Source organism: Phoenix dactylifera, chromosome 14, assembly GCF_009389715.1.
Source record: "Phoenix dactylifera cultivar Barhee BC4 chromosome 14, palm_55x_up_171113_PBpolish2nd_filt_p, whole genome shotgun sequence".
Lineage (NCBI taxonomy): Eukaryota > Viridiplantae > Streptophyta > Magnoliopsida > Arecales > Arecaceae > Phoenix > Phoenix dactylifera.
Genome location: NC_052405.1, coordinates 18,003,680 through 18,028,054, shown reverse-complemented (window position 1 = coordinate 18,028,054; position 24,375 = coordinate 18,003,680). Strand labels below are relative to the sequence as shown.

The 24,375-nt window shown below is 41.8% G+C and overlaps 1 protein-coding gene across 2 annotated transcripts in view; it reads right to left on the bottom strand.

The window, feature by feature from the left end:
* Positions 1–18,449, bottom strand: part of LOC103714355 (phosphoglucan, water dikinase, chloroplastic) — a 64,216-nt gene extending 45,767 nt beyond the window's left edge. The window contains exons 1-4 of one of the 2 annotated variants that reach the window (XM_039133857.1): positions 18,135–18,449; positions 17,421–18,030; positions 4,765–4,848; positions 4,451–4,582 (exon numbers count right to left, since the gene is read on the bottom strand). In XM_039133857.1, the coding sequence (XP_038989785.1) occupies positions 4,451–4,582; positions 4,765–4,848; positions 17,421–18,030; positions 18,135–18,313 (1,005 nt within the window). In that variant the 5' untranslated portion in view covers positions 18,314–18,449. The remainder of the gene's footprint in view (positions 1–4,450; positions 4,583–4,764; positions 4,849–17,420; positions 18,031–18,134) is intronic. The other variant, XM_039133856.1, reaches the window with a different exon arrangement.
* Positions 18,450–24,375: the final 5,926 nt, after the last annotated feature.

Genomic DNA, 24,375 nt, shown 5'->3' with positions numbered 1-24,375 from the left:
ACGGATTCCGATACCAGTTCGGCAGACCTTGATAAATACATTTTGCATGCCTACTTAAATTCAAGATTCGTTGTCTCGGTACTGAGCCTCGTACCGATGCCACACTAGCCCAGTGTCGGTATGGTACAATATGAAATTTTTTGAACCGAGTGTTAGTACACCACTCGTACCGGATACCGGTACTGAATCAGTACGATATGGTGCGCCCTGTACAGCTCAATTCGGGCCGATATAGCATACCGTGCTTAAATTCCATTTTATGGTAAAAACGACATCAAAACTATGATAAAATTACAAATTAGACAGCACCTATCAAAATAATAAGTGAAAACAAAGAAAAATGAGAACAAAAAAGGAAAAAACAACAAAAAATAAGAAAATGGTGTATCCAAGGTCCGCCGTACTGGTCCGGATCGGCGTACCGGTGGCCGTCCGGACCGGTACCGTACCGGTCCGGACCACTTTCTTTCCCATAAAAAAAAAAAAAGCTGTGGCCTCGGCCACAGCTTTCTTCCTTAAAACCACGGCGGGCGCGTGGTTTTTAGAACCACGGCGGGCGCGTGGTTTTTAGAACCACGGCGGGCGCGTGGTTTTTAGAACCACGGCGGGCGCGTGGTTTTTAGAACCACGCGCCACGCGGTGGTTTAAAAACCACAGCGCGTGGCGCTGTGGTTCCCAAAAAAAAAAAACCCTGGTTTTTTTTTATTTGAAAGAAGTGGCCCACAGCCACTTCTTTCTTAAAACCACGCGCGGGCGCGTGGTTCTTAAAACCACGCGCCACGCGGTGGTTTAAAAACCACAGCGCGTGGCGCTGTGGTTCCCAAAAAAAAAAAAAACGGCTTTTTTTTTGTTTTTGAAAGAAGTGGCCCACGGGCCACTTCTTCCTTGAAACCACGCGTGGCGCGTGGTTTTTGAAACCACGCGCCACGCGGTGGTTTTAAAAACCACAGCGAGGCGCTGTGGTTTCCCCCCCCCAAAAAAAAAACACCGTACCGGTGCGAACCGGCCGGTTCGCACTGGTACGAGGCCGGTACCAAGCGGTACCGGCCGGTATCGGCCGGTACGGTCTCCGTACCGGCCGGTTCACAGAAGAAAACCGGAAAATACCGGTTTTCATCTGTGTCCGGTACCGATCAGGGACCGGACCGGTACGTACCGGCCCGTACCGGCCGGTACGGCATTCCTTGGGTGTATCGATCAATTGACCAGTATGCCAAGGCATACTTAATATCGGTACGATACCGAACCGGTACCTACCATACCATTGGCCAACTGGTACGAGCTCTAGTCTGGTTTGGCAATTTTTAGTCAAAACTTTGTACACCGGAGGCAAGAGCTACTCTTGAGAAAGCATCGAATGTAGTTTGGCCCATGCTTTCCTACCTTCTCTCTCTAGTTCTTTAAATAGGTTTCTAAATTCAGTAATATATTCTTCAAAAAAATGAAAATATTTGTTAAGAATCAATCAGAGATCTTACTTTGGTCATGTTGCACCTGACACATCACAATGAAAATTGCATATAGCATGCTCAACTTTGAAGAGTAGCTTAACAAGGTTCGCCCACTCGGTACCAAACCCCATAGCAACACTACCTTGATATAGTGTCAGTACACCTAGTACGGGGTCGAATGCCCCCCATATCGTGTATTGGCTCAGTACAAGTATGGTATGGTACATCCAATATGCACCGGTACCAACCAATACAGCATACCATACTTAAACTAGATAACATAGAAATAGCCATATAACAAGACATGTTGATATATTATGTTCATAATCTTTCTAATATATCTCATGATAAAATTATTGTCTATCCTTGTAATTTGAACAGGCTTGTAGTTTAAAAATCATCATTCCAAAACCTATAAAATAATGTGGAGTTGTGGACCATTGAGGTTTATTTGAGGCATTAGACAACTTATAAAGGATTTCTGATACCATTTGTGCGGGTGGTTCTATATACACCCCCCCTATTGCTCAGGACACCCCCCAAAAATTAAAAAAAAATTAAATACTCTCTACACCCCCCCATTTGCTAAGGACACCCCTAAAAAATTAAAAATTCCTAAATTACCCCCCACCCTCCCCACCCCCTCACCTAAATTGCTCTCTACACCCCCCAAACCCCCCCACCCCGCTCTTCCCCTCCAAAACACCTCGCCAACGCCCAAAACCCCCCCGTTCCCCCTTCTCCCTCTCGTCGCCGGCATTCTCCCGATCTCCGACCACCTCGCCGGCTTCTCCCGGAACCACCTCGCCGGCTTCTCCCGAAATTTTTTTTTTCACGGTTCGTGCTTCGTTCGGCACTGGATCGCCGAACAAAAGGCTTCTGTTCGGCTGAACAGTGCCGGACAGAAGCCTTCTGTTCGGCACTGTGCAGCCGAACAGATCTGTTCGGTTGAGGGTTGCCGAACAGAAGGCTTCTGTTCGGCACTGTTCAGCCGAACAGAAGCCTTTTGTTCGGCGATCCAGTGCCGAACGGAGCACGAACCGTGAAAAAAAAAATTCGGGAGAAGCCGGCGAGGTGGTTCCGGGAGAAGCCGGCGAGGTGGTCGGAGATCGGGAGAATGCCGGCGACGAGAGGGAGAAGGGGGAACGGGGGAGGAGGGGTTTAAGGGGGGTTTGAGGGGTGTTTTTTTTTTTTCTTTTCAAAACGAAACGGAGGAGGAAGGGGGGGGTGTATGAGAAAATTTCAAGGGCAATATGGTAATTAGACTAAAGGTTAGTTTGGGTATTTTTTTTGGTTTTTGGGGGGGTGTCCTGAGCAATAGGGGGGGTGTATATAGAACTACCCCATTTGTGCATATTCTCTTAACACCTACAGAAGAAATTACGGATTAAAGAATGCATAATGAAAGTAAAGATACAGTTAGGGACTTTAAATGCATCACATTGTGACACAATGAGATTCTTGTTTCATTACTCCCTCACATACTCAAGATCTTTGCTAGGAAGCCAATAGATCTCCAAAATATGTTCTTTACCCTTCTGCTAATTACAAATAGCAAAAGTAAGTGAGAAATAAAAGGGAAAAGGAGAACTTCTTTTCGATTAAACAAGCAATATAAAATGGTTATGCTAAACAAAAAACAGGATTGTTATTCTTCCCTTGGAACTACCACTACAAAACAGCGATTCTTTGACTCTTCTAAAAGATGCTTTAGGAAAAAACTAAAATAACCTACCATCAATCAGCACAAGGTAGATTATAAATTATAACATTCTAATCTAATAGCTGGCATATATGAACTGAAGGAGACACATACTGGGATATCTTTTCCCTAACATAGCTAACCAACATAAATTATGCAAACACATATTCATATGCATACATATAGAGATAAATACAAATAAATATCACAATGATAGCTAAAATAATTAATTTTTATAAGGATTATTGTACCGGTTCCGGGCACCATATCAGCACCTTATTAATATGGTACAGGTTGGTGCATCACCCTTGTACTGGCACATGGTAAACTGTGACAAGTGAGATGGCAGATGTACCATATGTCCATAGGACTACCAAACTAGCCAATTCAAGACATACCGAACCAGACCAGTTCAACACTTTGGTTCGATATATACGAGGTGGCCAGTTGAAGCCCTCCTGTTCGAAGCCCTAATCATGATTACACTATTCAAAACCCTCCCCAACTGCTTAAGGTGAGTCCCTCTCTCTCTCCCTCCCTCCCTCTATCCCTTCCCCCCCTCTCGATTTGAAGTCGTCATTCAAAAGCCCTCCCTATTTGAAAGCCCTAATCACCGATCCCCCCATTCAAAACCCTCCACGAAGCCCTCAGTCGCTCGAGCAAGTCCCTCTCTCCCCCTCTCCAACACTCCCCCGAACTGGAGCCCTCAAAGCTCCTCACGGAGCAAGTGACTCCTCAGCCTCTCCCCCTTCCTCCCTCCCTCCCTCCCTCTTCCTCTCTCTCCTCCCTCTTCCCCTCCCTCCCTCCCTGTTTCGGTGTACCCCGAAACCATACCGCGCCAAATTAACCACCGGGTGGTACGCACCCTAGTACCGGTTCGGCAAACCTTGGTCAATACAGTATCATATCAAGCCCTTGTACTGTACAGGTACCTTACTGGTATAGTATGGTATACCCAATAGGGCCAATACTAAGCGATACAGATTTGTATAGCAAATTTTGTTTATAAGCACTTGTGAACTAGTACATGTTTAAATGGCTTACAATACTAGAAAAAGTGATTTATGTATTCATGGAAAGAATGAAGAGAATTACCACATTAGAATGAAAGGACTACTAAGAATATAAGGCATGCTTTTAAGAATAAAATGACAGCCGTTAAAGAAATATTATATGATAATTTTTTCTATGAAATTTCAGAACAGAATATTTTCAAAGGTAAATCTTTGAGAAGTAGAAATGCAGCAAATGCGACACAATAAATTAGCTATTTCTTGAAATGCAAAGATAAACCAACCTGTGGTGACGTATTTTTACCATAGTATATCCACTCAAGCTCACGAAATATAAGCCTAGAAATTTCAGCATGTCTGTTTGGCCGACGATGACCTCCATCTTCAAAGCAGGGTATCTGACCCGTGTTGATCCACTGAAAAAAATAAATGAAAATATAAAGCAGTAAAATTACTTTATGAGTTCCATCAAAGAAAGATGAAAACCTGACAACTAAATTCAAATTAACAATGGACTCTCACTTATACAGTACTAATAGCTGCTCATAGATAATAAAACAATCGTTCAACTTTTATTGAGCAAAGCTTTTGAGAAGACCTTCAGGTATATAGCAGAATATATGAGGGCTTCTAGGCAACCTCCTTTAATATTTTCCATCAATAGTTCACGTACAACCTCCAGCTGCATCATTACAAGAAGGCCAAAGGATAAATATATAACTACAGAATATTTAAAAGAAACCATGCTGAGAAACCTTATCCCAACATACAGGGTAATTAACATCTAACCAAAGAAGATAAAGTTCAAAAGGGATCATAAGAGAACCATTTTGGTGTACTCCTAAACTTTATATCTAATGAGTAACAAATCAAGCAAAGAATCATTACTAGGAATTTTTTCATTTTTCTCATATATACCCATCATAAGTGGAAATGTGCCTTTTCTCAAATTCTCTCATCTAAATACCTAGTAAGATCTCGTATTTCTATTTCTATTACACCTTGGGCATTATACCACCAATAGATATTTAACATTACCTTCACCGAGGGAATGTCTGGTCGCCAACAATTGGACAGGCTGCAAGTCAATTTGATGGGAGCAGCATACCTGAAACTTGCAAAGAATTTAGTTGCTTATAAGCTGCTTCAATTGAGACAATTGACTTGCAACTTTGGCCCTTTTGCAGCAAAACCACCTGCTGCTGAATTGAATCGGAGCTGTATTTGCAGCAGCTAGTTGCAATTCATCTTAGGATTAACATGCACAGCTGGACCCTCCTTGTTATCATCAGTCATGACCCCTATTAGTCTCATCCCCATCGATAGTGGAGACAGTCCAAAGGTAGGCCGTACCGGTCCGGGAGAAAAACGATACCGGATCAGTGTGAGATCTGGTACCGCAGGGTTATTTTTGAAAACCTTGGCGTACCGGTCGGTACCGGCCTTGTATCGGGGACGTAGTTTTTTTCTTTAAGCACAGCGCACGGCGTACCGGTCGGTACTGGCCGGTACCGGCCCTGTACCGGGGACATAGTTATTTTTTTTCTTTATGCACAGCGTCGCGCGCTGTGGTTCAAAAAGCCACTTCTTTTACTGTGGCCGAAAGGCCACAGTAAAGTTTCGAAAATTTTGTCGGCCACTTCTTTTAAATTTTTTGTGGCCAAAAGGCCACGTGCTGTGGCCCTTTAGGCCACAATTGGTCAAAGCGCATGGCCGAAAGTGGTTTTATCGCCGAAACAGTGACAGAGTATTTAAAAAAAAAAAAACTTCAGATCCAGTGAAAAACTCTCACTCTCGTTCGGCTATAAAAACCGAACGAGAGTGAGTATTCAACATAGATACGAGAGTGATAGTATTCAACATAGATGAAGTGGCTTTGAGTCTCTAAGGGGTAACCAGAGAAGGGTAGATTTGAGAGATAGCCCACAAATTGAGGAACAGGTCCTTCCCAAAAAATCAAGCGGAGAGTATTTAAGGTGTGATTTCTTTCTCCTATTTTATTTCTTTAATTTTGTTAATAAGTAGCTTAAAAGAAATAGTTTAGAAATTGCCAAAAAAAAAAGAAGATTATGCTAAAATTTACTATTTTGGTTTAATTTTTTGATGTGTTCTAGATTTATGGTAGGAATGGAGCCATCAAAGAAAACCAACCCCACAAAGCGTGATATTGGCTGGTCTTATGGACAAAAAGTCGGAGAGCGGCACTAGTTTCAGTGCAACTTTTGCAACAAGATCTTCAAAGGAGGAGAGATAACCAGGTTGAAGCAATATTTAGTCGAAAATTCCGGTGAGGTTGTTACATGCCCGAATTGCCCAAGCGAGATCCGTGTGCTGATGAGACAGAATCTCGTTGAGATCAAAGAAAAGAAGGAGAGGATTTCCAAGAAAAAGGCAGAAGTGGATCGCCTAGCGGCAGAACCACCTTCCTATCATTCTAGGGAGCCAAAGGAGGTTGAGAATCTAGAGGAGGCAGAGGTCCAGGCTGCCATGCAGGCAAGCCTGGATGATCAGTAGCAGCAGGAGGAGGTGGCCAGGCATAGGGCTCGATTTGGGCCCTCTGTCTACGAGTCGGACGGCAGTTCTGAAAGTACCAGGCAAAATCCAGAGTTCTTGAGGACAACCTCAGTTAGGAAGGGTGTCGGCAGAGAACGTGGCCGGATTGCATCTATGCTGGATGATTTAGGTAGTCGAAAGAAGTCATCTAGAGGGATTCCACCAGAAGCAACAATCCATGATGTAGATCTGCATGCTCTCCCCAACAAAGATTCAAAGTAGCAAAGGATAGACTCAATGTGGATGAAGGATAAGAAGACAAAATATGTGGCGAGCTATTGGATCCTGGTTCCACTTCAGTCACATCCCAGCAAATGTGGCAGACAATACGTATTACAGGTCTGCCATTTCCGCCATACAAGCTGCCGGTCCCGATTTAGTTCCTCCAGACCTAAAGGACATCTACGGTGAGCTTCTTGACAACAATAAAAAGTTGGAGAAATGGATTGACTCCTACAAGAGCAAGTGGCCCATATATGGACTAACCATCATGTGCGATGGTTGGACCGGTCTGACCAGACGGAGCATCATCAACTTTCTGACATATTGTGATGCGAAGACCTTCCACAAGTCGGTTGATGCTTTGACTCATGTGCACAATACCTCGTACATCCGGAAACTTATGAAGGATATGATTGATCTGATAGGAGAGGAGAATGTCGTGCAAATCGTCACTGATAATGGGCTGCAATATAAGGCCGCCGGGGAGATCTTGATGGAGCGACGACAACATATTTTCTGGACCCCATGTGCTGCACATTGTATTGATCTCATGTTCATGGATATTGGAAAGATCCGTAGGGTGCAACAAATGGTGGAGATAGCCCAACGCATCACCAGGTATATTTATAACCATACCTGGGTCCTTTCACTTATGAGAAAGTATGCAGGAGGAGAGATTCTAAGACCAGGAGTCACATGATTTGCTACCAACTTTATTGCACTTGATAGCATTCTCGAGAAGAAAGGAGCCCTACGTCAGATGTTTGTCAGTCCCGAGTGACATGATAGTAGATATTCTTATACCGGCAGTGAAGGAAGCAAGATAGAAGACTTCGTGACGAGACAATCATTCTGGCAGCGGGCCACTTCAATAGTCAATGCTATCAAACCATTATATGAAGTGCTGCGGGCCGTGGATAACGAGATCTACCCTTAAATGGGATTTCTGTATCACATGACGGAAAAGGCAAAGACTTGGATTATCGAGGCAGATCCAGCCCATGGCCAGTTGTACATCAACATCATTAAGCGATGGTGGGGAGCGCAAATGGGTACGGAATTACATCTAGCAAGTAAGAAAGATCATTGACAATTATAGTGATGGATGTACTTGTATAATTATGCTAAGATAGTCTCATATATGTGCAACGTACTACCTAAACCCCCGGTATCAGTATGGTGTAGATGGAATTAGTATGGATGACACACTTCTAGAGGCTTTGCGTAATGTCATTTACAAGCTGGAGCATGATCCAGAAACCACGGCCCTATGTCTTGAAGAGGTAACTATGATTTAGTAATTAGCAGCATGTGTAAGTATGCCGGCATTTTTAATGATTAACATCGTAGAACATGCTTCTTTTTCACAGAGAAAAATATTTAGAGAGGGCACCTACAGTTTTGGATAACAAGCGGCTGTCGTCAGCAAGCAGACTATGAATCCAGGTATGTCACACATCAGAAAGACATTTACATGGTATTACTTGGTTACTAATATGGCACAACCATATATGTAATTTTCATAAATATTTTTTGCAGCTGAATGGTGGGTGCATTTCGGCGGGTCCGCGAGAAATCTAAAACGGATAGCTATCCGGATCCTCTCCCAAACAGTCTCCTCTAGTGGCTGTAAGCGCAACTGGTCTACCTTCACCCTCATCCACAGCAAACAGAGGAACCGTTTGACACAAAAGCGCCTCAACAACCTTGTTTATGTGCATTACAATCTGCGATTGAGGCTAAAAAGCATTCAGGAGGAAGTAGAGCTCAAGTATGCAGATCCGATCTACGGGACCTTCACTGTGATGACGACGATCCACTGCTCAACTGGCTTGTGGGCCAGCAGCAGGAGCCCGAGTCGCCTCTACGACCAGCCAGCTTTACAGCCATCGAGGCTAGGGTCGATCCAGAGCAATGGACGGAGCGTAATATTCCACACACTCCCAGAGCTGATCAGCCGTAGGCACAGGGGAGCCAGTCACCACATAATTGGTACGAGACACCCTCTCAAACAGCTAATCGAGGATGCTCAGCAGAGGAGGGCAACATAGCCAAGCAGAAAGGGGCAGAAAAGAAAAACAAAAGGTCCCAATGGAGAGTGTCGAGGAGGAGACTTCGACCAGCAGTGATGAAGGTTCTGGTAGTGATGGATCTTCTAGCCATGGAAGGAGCGAAAGACAGTATGGTACTTATGAGACACAGCCGGAGGATGGTCTTCATTTCACCGGTGAGTCCCAATTTATCCATATTACATAGGATACGGACCACGGTCGACCACCTGATAGAGTCCGTGAGGATATCATTGGATATAGAAGACGGACTCCTCGAGGTGGTTTAAGAAGATAGTATACAGCTGCAGATCAGCTCGCATACGGATACGGATTCTATTATCCAAAGCCTCAAGCATACGAATATGGATATGGTGCATCGGATTTTGCTTCCGCCATATTCAGATGGGCCCCTACACAGTCAGAAGACACCTCTCAGACCCAGAGCGTAAACGAGAGATCTGACAATTCTTCTAACCCAGCGCGCGTTCCTTCTGATTAGGTTGATTTGCCTCCTTCTGACTATACTTATGATCCAGATATCTATGAGAGTCATCGGCACTCGTTCCGATTTTAGATATCTGAGAGTAACTTAAATGTATGTAAATGATTATACCTTAATTTGAAGATATTTTATATGTATCATTTTATCATTTGTAATTTTGTATCATTTGGAACGGAAGAAAGTAAAAAAATGCATCATCTATCTTCAACCCTAAAGTTAAACATAGAAACATCAAAAATCATAAAAAAATAAAAAAAAACATCGAACTTCACTTAATTTCACAAAATAAGATCCAATAGAGACAGAACTTCAACAAAAAAAACACCAAAACCCAAATCTGGCCATTCAACCGGGACCGGATGGGACCGAACCGGGCCGCCACAGATATGCCGACCGGTATCGGTATAGCGAACCTTGGTGACTTGGTCCAAACCATCACTAAATATATTTATAACTATACATGAGTCTTATTACTGTGAGGAGGTATGTAGGAGAGATCTTGAGACTAGGTGTGACACTGTTTGCTCCCAACTGTTGCACTTGATAGCTTCTTTGAGAGGAAAGCAGCCCTATGTCAAATATTTGTCAGTGCCGAGTGGCAGAAAATCAGATTTACGAGGGTTGGCACTAAGGGGATCATTGTGGAGGACTTGGTGATGAGGCAGACATTCTGACAGCGGGCCGAGAAGATATTGAAAGCTATCAAGCCATTCTTCGAATTGCTTCGGACCATAGACAATGAGAGATACCCATGGATGGACTTCTTGTATCATATAACGGAGAGGGCAAAGAATCATATCAATAAGGCAGATTCATGCCCAGGAGCACATCAACATCATTGAGCAGTGGCGGAACTGTAAGACGGGTAGGAAATTGAATCTAACAGGTAGGCAAAAACATTGAAAATTAGACTACTCCTATACTTGTGCAGTTTTACTAAAATAATTACGAACTCTATCTGCAACATGCTACCTAAACCCAAGATTCTAGTACATCGTACCAGAAATCGATATGGATGACGAACTTCTGGTCACTCTACATAATGTGATTTATACGATGGAGTCTAATCTAGAAGACGCAGCTCTATGTCTAGAGAGATAAGTTAACTTAAGTGGCATGCATAAGTTAAATGATTAACTTGTTACAACATGGTTCATTTTCACAGACGAAAATATTTAGAGAGGACACGAAGAGCTTTGGAGTCCGACAGCTATCATAAATAAGAAAAGTATGAATCCAGAAATATTACATATCAATATTAACTATTACCTGATGTTAGATGGTTATTAATATAATACTATCTTATATATAACTTTCTTTGATATTTTAGCAGCTGATGAAGGATTCATTTTGGTTTTTCCGCAAAAAATCTTAAGTGGCTAGCTATCCGGATCCTCTCTCAGACGGTCTGCTCGAGTAGGGGTGAGCGCAACTAGTCCACCTTCGCCCTCATCCATGGCAAGCAGAAGAATTGTCAGACACAGAAACGCCTCAACCATCTTATATATGTTCACTATAATTTAAGGTTGAGATTGAAGTGCATTTAAAAGAAAATGGGGCCAAAGTACACATATGATCCAATCTTTCGTTGACGTTGAGGATAATCCTATGATCAGATGACTTGTGGGCCAGCGAGCTGAAGCTTGATAGCCAGGATCGCCTCCACACCGGCCAGTTTCGTAGCAAGCGAGGCAAGGGTCGATGCAAGGCAATGGGCAAATCACAATATTCCATGCATCCTTTTAACTGATCAGCCACACCACAAGTGTCACTGAAGAGTCGGTCATCACATGACTCCTGTCCGAGACATTCTCCTAGACAAGGTCGGCAGAACCGTCCCGAACCGGACGGTTTTGCCGTTTCGAGCCGTACCGGTGGCTCAATGGTACGATTCCGGCTGTAAAAAAAATGCATGCCAGAACCGGAGGAGAGAGTAAGTGGGGGAAGGAGGAAGAGGGAGAGGTGGCAGATGCTAGTGGAGGGTTGCTAGGGGCCGGTGAAGGCCGTAGGGGGCGAGGTCGTGGCCGGTTCCCCTGAGCCGTAGTCGGACTCCTGTTTTGTTCGAAGCAGAGAGGTGAGGCTGCTAGCGAAGGCCGCAAGGGGCGAGGCCTTGGCCGATTTCCCTGAGCCGTGATTGAGCCCTTGTTTCGTTCGAAATAGAAAAACTGGTTGCGGCCTCTGCCGCCCCCCGCGGCCCTCCACCAGCATCCGCCAGCCTCTCTCCCTCTCTTTCCCTTCTCTCTTTTTTCTTCTCCCACAGTACCGTGCCCTCGTCGATACCGGCCCGACACGGCCCGTACCGACTCAAGCCGCTGGAGAACCGGTACCACCTTGCTTCTAGAAATATGATCGAGTTGCTTAAGTGAGGGTACCACTTTATCCAGTCGACTCAATCAGGAGGGCGACATCCATCCTTCCAGCGTAGCCAGACAGAGTGGCACGAAGAAAAAGCAAGCAGCTACTCAACGCAGCAAAAAAATAAAAAAGAAAGGCAATTGCAACCCTGATGGAGAGTGTGGAGGAGGAGCAAGTTTACTCAGATTTAGAGACAATCCCAGTGTACCCATGCTGCAAAGGATAAAGACCACAGTGCACGATCTGGTGGAGCCCGCGAGGATCCGATTGCATATAAGAAACAAGTTGCTCGAGATCATTCAGGAAGACACAATGCAGCTGCAGATGACTTCGCACGTGAAGTAGGATCCATAGACGTATTAGATTCTGAATCATACACTAGATCCTATTACCTGCAGCCACAGGCAATCTATGACCTATATGGATACAGATATAGATATGGTGCATTTAAAACATCGTCTTTTCGTGGCTACTATCCTACGTAATCCAGAGCATCTTACGGGTCGAATTTTGTTGCCGGTACATTCAGATGGGCTCCTTCACAACCATATTATCAGTTAAAGGACAACTCACAAAGTCATAACTTTAGTAAGAGATCCAAGACTGGTTATACCTAGAGCGCGTTCTTTATAGGATGAACATACAGGACTGCGACACCACTTGGTTAGAAGGATGGGCTAATGTGCCTCCTAATTGTGCTAATAATCCGAATAGCTACCACAGATATCACCACTCGACGAGATTTTATATATTAGTATATATGTTGTACTTTAAGTTTATATAATTGATTATATCATTTTATATTTTGCATCTCATTAATTGATTTTAAGATATTTCATATTGCTTGTTGTAGTATGCAATATCTTACTAATCATTTTATATTTTACATCACTCTAAAACATCAAAATCATTTAAGGTGTATCGAGATCATAGAAACATCAAAAAATATCAAATTATACTTAAAATCATAGAAAAAGTTGAAAAAATTGATTACCAATAATTCAAACTTAAAAAATATTTAAAAAAATTAACTAGCATGCCTCTTCGTATTGTGTTAGTATGGTATCAAACCAGCCGCCGATTGGTACGAGTTTCGGCATGCCTCTCCATACCGTATGTTAGTACGGTATCGAACTGGCTGCCGACCAGCACGGATTCCAATACCGATTTGGTGAACCTTGTATCTAAGATCTTCCCAACGCATACCTTATTTGGACTAAACACACCCTATGGGGTTCCTCATAGAAATGGTACTATACCAACTGCGGGGTTCCTCTCGAATCGAGATTTAAAACCCTAAGTGCACTATTTCTCAAAGGAGACTTTACCAAGTCAATTGTAGGGCATGAATGGCTATAAATGTAAAAAAGAGGACTATCTTGTCATTCATAGTGAAGTAAGGGATCTTGACATCAAAATCCCTTTTTTTATTATTTTGTGATTATTTGGTTGTCAAAGCTTACACCTTTCAAAAAAGATGCCAAATATTTCTCAATTGTAGATAAAGATAACATTCTTACATTAAATACTTAATGAAGTGTCTGCATGGTGTCTGCATGTAGACACCAAACAAAGCATTTGCAATGTCGACTTGAAAGGTGACAATATATGATTATTGAAAAAGGAAAGGAGAAATTTTATGATAGTTATTTTGAGGAAAGATACAAAGCGTGCTCTTATCAATGTTTCTTCATTTATGTTGATAAGAATGATGCAGTCCTTAACCAGATGAATGAAGAGAGTTGCAAGTAGGCATGCCTGAATAATTGTTCTTACAAAACCGCTTCTTTCAAGTACCGTAAGAATGTTTCTAGTGATGCTTGTCTCAGTTGTTTTCTCTAAAGAATATCACACTTGACTTAGAAAAACATAATTCCTTCGCATACATTAAAGTGTAGATCATCCTTATGGCTCATAGTCCTAAATCAGCCAATAAGACAATGGCTCGAGTTTCATGTGGTGCATCCCTTATAGTTGACATTACTGTTGCATTGTAGATCATCCCTATGGCTCATAGTCCTCAACTAGCCAATAAGACAATGACACTAAGTTCCATTCTTGGAGTTTTACGTGGTGTATCCCTTATAGTTGGCATTATTGTTGTATTTGTGAGAAGAAAAGTTTCAAAGGTGGGAGAGGATGATTATTTCAATCAAGTAGCAAGAATGCCCACCATGATTTCTTTTGAAAAATGGTAGCTACTAAGAACTTCCATAAAAATTGGAAAAGGGGGCTTTGGGTCTTTTCTGAGGGAACTTTGTGAGACATTAGAGTTGTAGTGAAGCACTTGGATGGCATTGGTCAAGGAAAGAAAGAATTCTTAGAAGAAGTCAAGAGGGTTGATAGCATTCGCCACATCAATCTAGTTAGGTTGATAGGGTTCTATGCTGAGAGATCACAAAGACTTCTAGTCTACAAATATATGCCCAATGGATCATTGGATGAGTGGATCTTCTACAGAAATCAAGATGTTGCTCTTGATTGGCAAACAAGATGTAAGATTATCTCTGATATGGCCAAGGGACTCTTATCTTCATGAAGACTGTTGGCAAGGAATTGCTCTTTTAGATATTAAGCCACAAACTATCCTCCTAGATGACAAGTTCCATGCTAAGGTGTCGGATTTGGGCCGTTCAAGCTGATTAACAGGTATGGGAGCCATGTGGTAATGGGGAACACCTGGTATTATAGCTTTCGTGCTGTAGTCATGGAAATTGTGTGGAAGAAAGAACCTGGACTATTCCCAGATGGAAGAGTTAACCTAGTTAGCTTATTGCAAGAAAAGGTTAAAGCAAACAAATTCTTGGATCCCATTGGCAATCATAGCAAGGATCTGCAATTGCATGGAGAAGAAGTCATTGAGATGATGAAACTTACAATGGATACCAATGAAAGGCCTTCCACGTTAATAGCAATGAAAGTTTTACAAGATGCAATGAATGCAGAAACTAGCCTAGAATATAACTTTGTCAATACTACTCCAATGATGTCAAGCATAGTGGATTACTCGGATGCTTCACTTCCACCAACAGCATCCCTTTTATTAGTATGCAAGTGAAAGGATTCTTTTGAATAATAAGTAATTTTTTAAATAGTTGTTCTTTTTGTCCGAAATAATAGTTTTGCATGTATAGAGAAGTTTATAATGCATGTTTTTTTATCTTTCTTCCAAACTGTTGTGGAAATTCTCCTTTCTTTTTTTTTGGTAATCATATAATGTCTCCTTTCAAGTCTATATTACAGATGCTTTGTTTGATGTGTACATACAAGCACTTGTTGTAAGTGTTAATATAACAAATATTATCTTTAGCTAGAAATAAAAGAAATATCCGGCGCCTTTCTTTTGAAAGGCAGAAGCTTTGACAACCAAATAACAACTAAAAAAGGGATTTTGACATGAGGGTCCGTTATTTTGCTACACATGACAAGATAGTCCCCTTTTCACATTTAAGACAATCAGCCTGGCATTTTGATTTAATAAACAAATTAGCCCTACTGCCGTCATTTTCTCTATAGTAGTTAAATGTAGCACTGCCTTGCTTGTTGATGCCCAAGTCTCAAAAGTAAGACCAACTTTTTTCTTTTTTAATAAAGTATTAGGAGATCCTAACTAAAATTAGGAATGACCTTCACCAGCTACACCCGAAATGCAATCATGAATTTTGGTGCTAATCATACTCCTTTAGATATTGAAGCAAATTTGTTTAATAAAATGCCTAAGAGTAGTTGCTCATTGAAACTCTATGCTCTTGGGTTTCTAGAAGATGCAAATAAGAGTCATTAAGGATGTTTAGCTCAAGCTGGACTGCAACATGATATCCTAGACCATGACAGTAAGCAGGCCTCCAAGGCTTGGGGAATTCGAGGCCTTGTGCAATTTCCTAGATTTGATGTCGAAGAGCACCCTCTTGTTGAGCAAGGAGCATGTGATTGGGTACAGATACAAGAAAGCCCCACAATACATAACATCTTACAAGAGAGACTAAATATGGATACCATGTAACCTACTGACTTGTTGTAGGTTTTCTCTTTTAATGTTTCATGGGCCCACACCCTCTGGACTGGAACATGTAATCATTGTCTAACTTGACCATTTCCTAACTTATCAAAAAAGCCACATAGAGAGAGATTGTATAAACTCCAGAAAGAAAAACAAAGACAAACTCCTCTATTGGCAAAACATCATCCGGCAAAACCTCACATAAAAAACATATATTATGGCCAACTTAGCATCCTGTTCATCTGAATCTATTTGGATGAGATCAATTGTCTTCAGCTTTGATCAAGTGCATGGTTTTCTTGTAATCAGCCCAAGTGATGATTTGTGGTAGCAAGGTGTTTTATCATCATCATCTTTAGAAAAGAAGAGATCCATGGATGGAAAGGTACATCAGAGTAAACCATGGAGATCGATGGTGGCTTACCATGACCCTATGTATGGAATAGTTTGTGGAAGGTGAAGGATTAATATAGATGATTGGGCACAAAACTTAATAGCTTAAGCTTCTAGGTTGAATTGGGTTCCAACATGTATATCAAGTCCTTCTAGTATTAGAAGTCATTGTATACCTAGCAAATAGTATCAAAGCAAATGGTTGACCATCCTAGATGACTCTTGAAACAGAAACAGACCGAACCGCCCAGTTTGGCCTATACTGAGCCGACCCGGTGGGAGACCGGACTGATTCGGCTTTTAAAATCGGGATCGGTTCCGAACCGGCCGGAACTAGTCGGAAAGGGCAAGAACCGACCGAACCAGTCGTGAACAGGCCGGTTCCATTCAAACTCGGTGCGAACCGGATGGTTCGCACCGAGTCGGGCTGATTCGGAAGCGGCCACCCTCTCCCTTTCTTTGTTTTATCATAAGAGAATGTTGGAAAGGCCCAAGAAGGTCTTCCCGACATTTTTTCTTTTTTCTAAATGTCTCCCTCTTCTCCCCACGGCAAAAATTACACCGATTCAGCATGATTAAAGGAAGATCCAAGCCTAAATAAGGTGTGCTTCCTTTTTCATATCTCATTTTCCTTATTTTTTTTGGAGGGGCTCCACAAATAGCTCGAAATTTGCAAAATAAAGAAAGATCATGCCAAAATTTTCTATGTTGGCTTTATTTTATGATATAATGTAGATCTATCTATGATCTATATATCAAGCTTTTTCTTCCCTTTTTACCTAGACTTCTTCCAAGTCGTAGGATTTATTCCTTCATTTTGTGAGAGGCATTTCTCTTGTTTAGCTAGGATTGTGATTAGTCATAGATTTAGGTGCATTCCCTTTATCAAAACCTTTTGTGAAAGGCATCCACCCACAGAGGACTGATCTCAAGCCGCGAGCAATTCAAAAGAGGCATTAGTCGCTTTAATTGCTCGTTCTTTGATTCCGAATACAGACTGACTGGATAAATTGGATAAAGCCTGCAGGTGAATATCGAGATTTTATTTGATTATGATTACTTGAAGATGCCATAAATTGCCATATATACCTTAAAAATTAAACTAGAAGCCCTAATAATATAAATGGTTTAAACATTACTTAAAACTCTAACTGAATGTTTAAATTATGCAAACATACCTTGCGCCACCAATTCCTGGCGACCCGATCACCCTCCACCAACTTCAACACAACACCATCAAGCCCATCAGTGTCCCATCTCCTCTCAGCCTCCCAGCTCTTATGCTCGTTAGACCTCATGAATGAAGCTGCCCTGCCTTGCCACTGCTCGGCAAAAGGGCTCGGCTCCAATTCTGAAACAACGCCACCATCTTCACTTGCAGGTGCACCTCCACCATTTTCACTGTCCAATTCCTCAACCACCTCATCAGTAGCAGCCCCCGAAAGATCCACAGCCTCGCCAGTCTTGTTCCAGCGACAGACCATATCAAACATCCCTTCCTCAGGGAGCTTTAAAACCCGGTTATCTCCATCCTCCCATATCATACCCTTCCTTCCTTTCATCAAAATCACAAATTTATACTCAAGCACTTCTCCACCGCAAAGCTCGAGCTCGCAGACCCACCCCTCCGGCGTCCAATCCATCGGGACCTGCTTCTTCCACAACCCGAGCTCTTTCGTGGAGCCGAGGACGGCAACCTGCTCCCCGAACTCGACCTGGTGGTCGAGGCGCACCCGGATATGGACCCTCCGGCGCTTTCCGGAGGCCTTGCGCTTCTCCTCCTCTACCCTGCGGATCAAAAATCCAATTTTTTTCAAATAAATAAATAAAGTTCTTCTAAAGGTGAGACTTTTAAGCACAAGATCTTATCTTTTTCTTTTTTCCTCCATTACCTTTCAACTGAGGGGCTGCTGCTGCTGAAGCTGCGGCAAGAGAGGCGACGAGAGGGGAAGGGGAAATAGCGGCGTGGTCTCGGCATTGGCGGGGAGAGGCGGCGGGAAGGGAGGCGGAGAAGGAGGATTTCGTGGTGGTTTTTGGGGAGAGAAGAGTGGAGAGGGTGGAGAGAAGCCATTTGGAAGGCAATGGAAGGATTCTTGGGGCACGGGAGAAGGATTTTATGGATAGGATTGATTACAGTATCACGAAGAAGACCTTTTTGATTATCGGTTCACGGGGGGCAACCGGAGCGGACGCTTTTTTGGGGGACGGGTGCATCCTCTTTTTTTTTCTCTTTTTTCTTTTTTTTTCTTTTTTTTTTAATGATGAAAATGGCTACCCATTCTTATAAGTCTAACGTAAATACAACCAATTAAATCACGGAAAAGTAATAACAATAAAGAAGAAGAAGCATCTAATGCAGACGTCCACAAAAAATCTCCAGGTGCTAGGCAACAAAAGAGGCAACCCAGTCTGTGGCCCTGTTCGCCTTCCTAAATACGTGATCTGCCTGAAAGCCGCTCATCAACTGAACCATCCTGTGAGTCTCCCGGATAAGAGGATGACCATCACCATACCTGTTCGCCCCTCGGATCCAATCGATCACCACCGCTAAGTCCCCCTCGAGGTACACCCGCTCGACACCAAGCACTTGTCTGGCATAGGATAAACCCTCCCAAGCAGCCCGCAACTCTGCTCCAACTACTGTAAGCCCTGGTGTACGCCACCCTCCTGTAGTAAGCAACAAGGGCAAATCGGGCAGTGGTCCCTGATCATAGTGGTCCCTGATCACAAATCCAACCTCTCCAGTCACACCATCCCCTACTGCCGTCGAAGTTTACTTTGAGATAGCCAAGAGGTGGGGATATCCAAGAAAGAAGGGCAAATCGGGGCACTGAAACAGCGTGAAGAGTAGTCCAGATGTCCCTAGCCATCCTAGAAGAAAATATGGCAGCAGCCGCAATAACCTTCCTTGCATGTCGCGACGCTCTATCCACCACTATTCTCGGAGGCGACCACCTCCCCTCAAACATGCCAACGTTCCTAACCAGCCAAAGACGGGTGCATCCCTTCCAAAGTGACAAATCCCGAGTGGCCATCTAAGATTTTCCTCCGAAAGAAGACCACATAATAGAATCCCCATTCTAGACTAGACACGTGCATTGTGGACTCGACGATGACGAATACACTAGTTATTTTATTTTATATACCATATAATAAAAATATATTTTAAAATGTTTGAAGTTAAAATTTTGTAATTCTATTTTTTTAAAAAATTATATCTCCATGCAGGGCAAACTCTTCTAATGGGCCAATAGGTGAGCGCATTTGCCACCTCGTCTTTTCTATCTGTGTGATCAAATCTAAATAGATCAGTTGTTAGCCACCAGGTTGAAGGTTTATGTATTCTTCATCTGTCCAAAAATTAATAGCATCCAGTTGAAATAAATCTAGAACGTCTAGTATTACAAATAAAATCAGAAAATTCACTACCGTAAATTAAGTTTAGAAAATTTATAATTACGGGTAAATAAAAAGATTTATTTTATTATTGTATCCAACCGCTTATGGACTATATATATACAACTGATTCACTTATGGAAAATATTTATGACTTGCTTAAGAAATACTTTTTGTTCGCAAGTAATCAAACTCCTATTATAGTTCAATGCTATACCCTTACATAGCCCAGTGCTAAACTCCTATTATAGTCCAACGCTACATCCTTCAATTGTAACCTAGTGCTACACTCCTATCCATTTCTATCTCCTTTGAACGGTGGTGTGATAGTGCCAAAAGTCTTTGAAAGTCAATGTAATTGGACCCACATTACTCTCTATTCACCCTTCGACACATATTTTTCCAACTAGCCTAATACTGGTGGCATGCTCGTGTACGCATCTAGCCTCGCCTAGGCAAACATGGTGACTGCCTTGACCAACTGAGATCCGCAGAAATCCCAAGTTTCTTTGCTTGCCGAATCGGGACAAAAAGGGTGGCAACAAACTAATATATTAATTATAAATATAAATATATTAATTGTAATAACTATTATAAATAATGAATATAAATTTATTATATATTATAAATACATATTACATTAATATAAATAATATATTAAATAATAAATATATTAATGCTTATTATAGTTAATATATAATAAATAGATGCTAATATTAATATTTATTTAATTAATAGTAAAATAATATTAAGTATAATATATTAATATAACATGTTGATATATTTATAATATTTTAAATATAATATATTTATATATTATTACTATAATACATATTAATATAATTAATATATTAATTATATAATATAATTAGTATACATTATTATAATATAAATGGAGTTATTATTGTTAAACAATGATAATTTTAGATTACCTCCACTTAGTAATTTATTATGAAAAAGAAATACCATCCGGAATACTGTCCCTTTTGTATTTTTTTTACATTCTGTATCAATAAAATATGTATGAAATCTACTATTTATTTTATCATCTCTTATTTCAAATATAGTAATACATTATAGAATCTATTATTTATTTTATTTCTATCAAAACAACACCCAAGTCGAGAATAATTTGAGATATTAAAAGATTTGACTTATTGCTGGTGGGGTAAACGACGCCACAGATAAGGTTGCAAATGGGTCGGGTTAACTGTGACTCGATCCAACCCGACCCAACCCAGTTAGATCCAACCTGATCCGTTTTAGAGGACCTATGGGTCCGAGTCGGATTCTAAAATTGGACCCATTCTGTTTTCGGGTCAGGTCTGGGTTTACTGAATCTTGACCCGACCTGACCCTTTTTTTTAGATTAATTTTGGATCGTTTACCCAAGGACCTAATCCCACCCGACCTGAACTCGGATTATCCATTTATGGCCACAGTCACAGCCTGCAGGCCCACAAGCTGTAGCCGTAGCCTGCAGCGGATATCGCTCTGAGCCTCCGTCAGTCTATTTTCCATGAGGATTGAGGAGTGAGGGCCAGCGTGCAAGAAAAATATGTATTTTGATCCGGAACGAAGGAAAAAAAAACATATAGGGGGGAGAGAGAGCAACAAAATCGTGCAGATGAAATGCATACCCGAGAGAGGTGAAGGGCCGCCTCGAAGATGGCGAACGTGGAAGGGGATCTATATGAAGACATGTTGGAGGAACCTTGGCGAAATAAAGTGGGGCTCTACTTTGGGCTAGTCGGCGGTGAAGACGTGCGCAATCTTACCACCATCGCGGTCTTGCATTGTAGCTTCGGGCTCTCCGGATGCATCGACTTGGTGCGGCACCAGAGGCTACGAAACCTTGGGTAGGAATGAGGATGGGTTTTCCCAAAAGAAGTTGTAGATGGATAGTGCGGACCTTTTAATAAAATCTCTCAAAAAGGTTAATGGTGGAGCCAGCCCTAGCTTCCCTCTTTGCCCTGACTCGATTAATTACTTGAAGGATAGATCTTATGTAGCATGAAGCCAGAGGACAAATCTGACCTTTAGTTTTTATATCTAATACTTTTTACAAAGTGGCTGCCTGACGACTCAAAACGTGCCATCATGCTTGTCAATCCAAGCCCGTTATTACTGTACCAAGCAATGACCTCTTAATACTTTACTCATATTGCCAAAAAGAAGGCATTTGGTAATGTTGGATAGAATGCAGAAACCTGGTTTGACCCTGTTACGGGGGAACTTAGCCACCATGCCCCACGTGACCGGCACGCGCGCCCAGGAAGACTACGGCTGCCCCTTGATCCAGCAATCCGACCTCGGGTCGGATATCTTCGGCTCCGCAGCCCGACCCCGAGTCGGCTGCCCCTTGATCCAGCAATCCGACCTCTGGTCGGATATCTGTTGGGAATTGTATCCTAAATGTCAATCGTCAGCATATTGATGATTGAATATTGTAAATAAATTGACAAATTAATAAAGTATTATTTGGCATTATTCATCATTTCATCTTCAAATGAACTCTTATATGATGAAGTCCTTAGGACTTATGTTATGATAAAGGAGGATTTATCTTTGAGTCCTTAAACTTGTTCGCGACCAAATGATATGTTGTTACTAGGACGACAACATTATCGAGATTAGGTCGTTGTGTGACATATACGTTGGTTGTCCTCTTAACCAAGGAGTGTGGAGACACTGGTATGCCATACAGGTGAAGTGTAGGAGTACATTTCACTGAACGTGACCAATTCCGGAACGCTCTACTGTCGAGAGATGTTCCGAGTGGATATGGGTATAAGTTTGGCCCTCTGACCTGAGACCGCAGCCTGTGACTAGCAAGCAACTCACTATACTTTGGTACCGGACTACCTGAATTTCTAATTCAGTGACGGAAGGTCACTGGGTGCAGTCAAGTACTTGCGTAGTCAGTTGTGAGTCAAGATGGAATTGACCCCTCCTGCAAACAGGAGATAATGTCTTGTGACTAATTTAGCAAAACCTTGGCCAGGGTAATCTCAGTGAGGAGTCACGGGATATCTAAAGTTAATCACATAATGGATGTACTAATTATAGGGTTGACAGTGAGCTCTAAGTCATCCTGGCATTAAGAGTCAAAGGGATTGAATTATACAGTAACCATAGTTCAGGGTTTCAGAATATTTGCTTCGCATATATTCGGCCTATTCGGACGTCGGGTACCATTGCTAGATGGTCACATCGATTAGTATAGGAAGTCGTTCCTATACTACCGGCTTAGGTTTGAACCTATGAGGTCACACGCATAGAAGATTCCTGATTGATCAAGAAGGCTGATGAATGATTAAGAATCATTCAGGGGTAATTTGGTCAATTCGATTGGCAAATTATCTTATAAAATAATTAAAGTAATTATCGGAGGATTAATTAGTAATTAGATTGCTAATGAACTCAATTGGATTGAGTAATTAGACTAAGGATGAGCCAAATTGAATTAGATTCAATTCTGGGCTCAATCAGGGTTTTTGACCTGATTGGATTAGGTCTGAATCAAGAGGACTTACGTTGACCAAATTAAATTAGATTAAATTTGTGCTTAATTAGGGATTGACCTAATTGGATTAGGTTCAACCCATGGTAATTGAATCATTCTAATTGTTAGGATTTAATTAAATTAAATGGGTTTGATCTGAAACTATTCGGATCTTGAAATCCACTTGTCACATATCCATGCATGGCGCCATAAATTGATTTTTAATATGATTAAAAATTAATTTAATTTATTTAATGGTGCCATGGGACACTTGGCAACATCAGGGACCTCTTTCATCATTAGATGGGTCGAAATGGAGAGATAAATTCATGAAAAGAATTGGATAAGATCAAATTCTCTCTCTTCATGACATATGCCATCCTTATCTTTATCTCACTTCTAATTAAGGTTGAATTTCGAATTTAATCACCACAAAATCACCACGTGACCCTCTAATCTGATTAGGGGCATGGGAATTTCGAAATTGAAAGAGGGAAGTGGCAACATGATGAATGGTTTAGATTAGATCAAGCTTCATCATGTAATGGCACATGAACTTGAATTTTGAATTCAAAATTCAAAACCCCACAAAATCCTCCACAAATATGGGATGGTTGGCATGAAGTTAGGTAGGAGAGCAACATTAAAAGGACCTCCATCATCTGGTGGTCGAATTCAAGGAAAAAAGAGAGAAAAAGAAGAAGAAAAAAGGAAAAAGAAAAGAGAGGAACCCTAGTTCATGCATGGAAAAATTCTGCATTCAATCTAGCTGACTTCTTCCTCCTCTAAGTCCATCGCGCCATTAGTGTTAGGGGTCCCTGATAAGAGTCTTTAGATCAGATCTAAGTCCTCTTCAATCCCTTTAAACCTTTCCTCCAAGTTCTTCCAAGAAGGCGGATCAAAAGTTGATAGTGTTTGGAAGATCAAATTTCAGCCTCAAGAAATTCTGCGCAAGCTAGCACTTCCGCAGGATTGGATCTCTTCAGGAACTTCGCGTGGACTTCTCGTAGAGGCCATTCGTGTGCGTGGCTGCGAAGTCGAGGATCAGATCCACAAGTTTCATCCATCATAAAAGGTATTAATCCTACATTAATCTTTTATTATGGTGTCAAGATCTAGGTCTGATTCCCCGAGGTTTTACCCTCTTTTGGGGCTCCTCACGGAGATATCTCCAGAATCCATTCAATGGATATTCGGAGATTAATCGGAATAGAGTTCTTAAGTTTCAGATC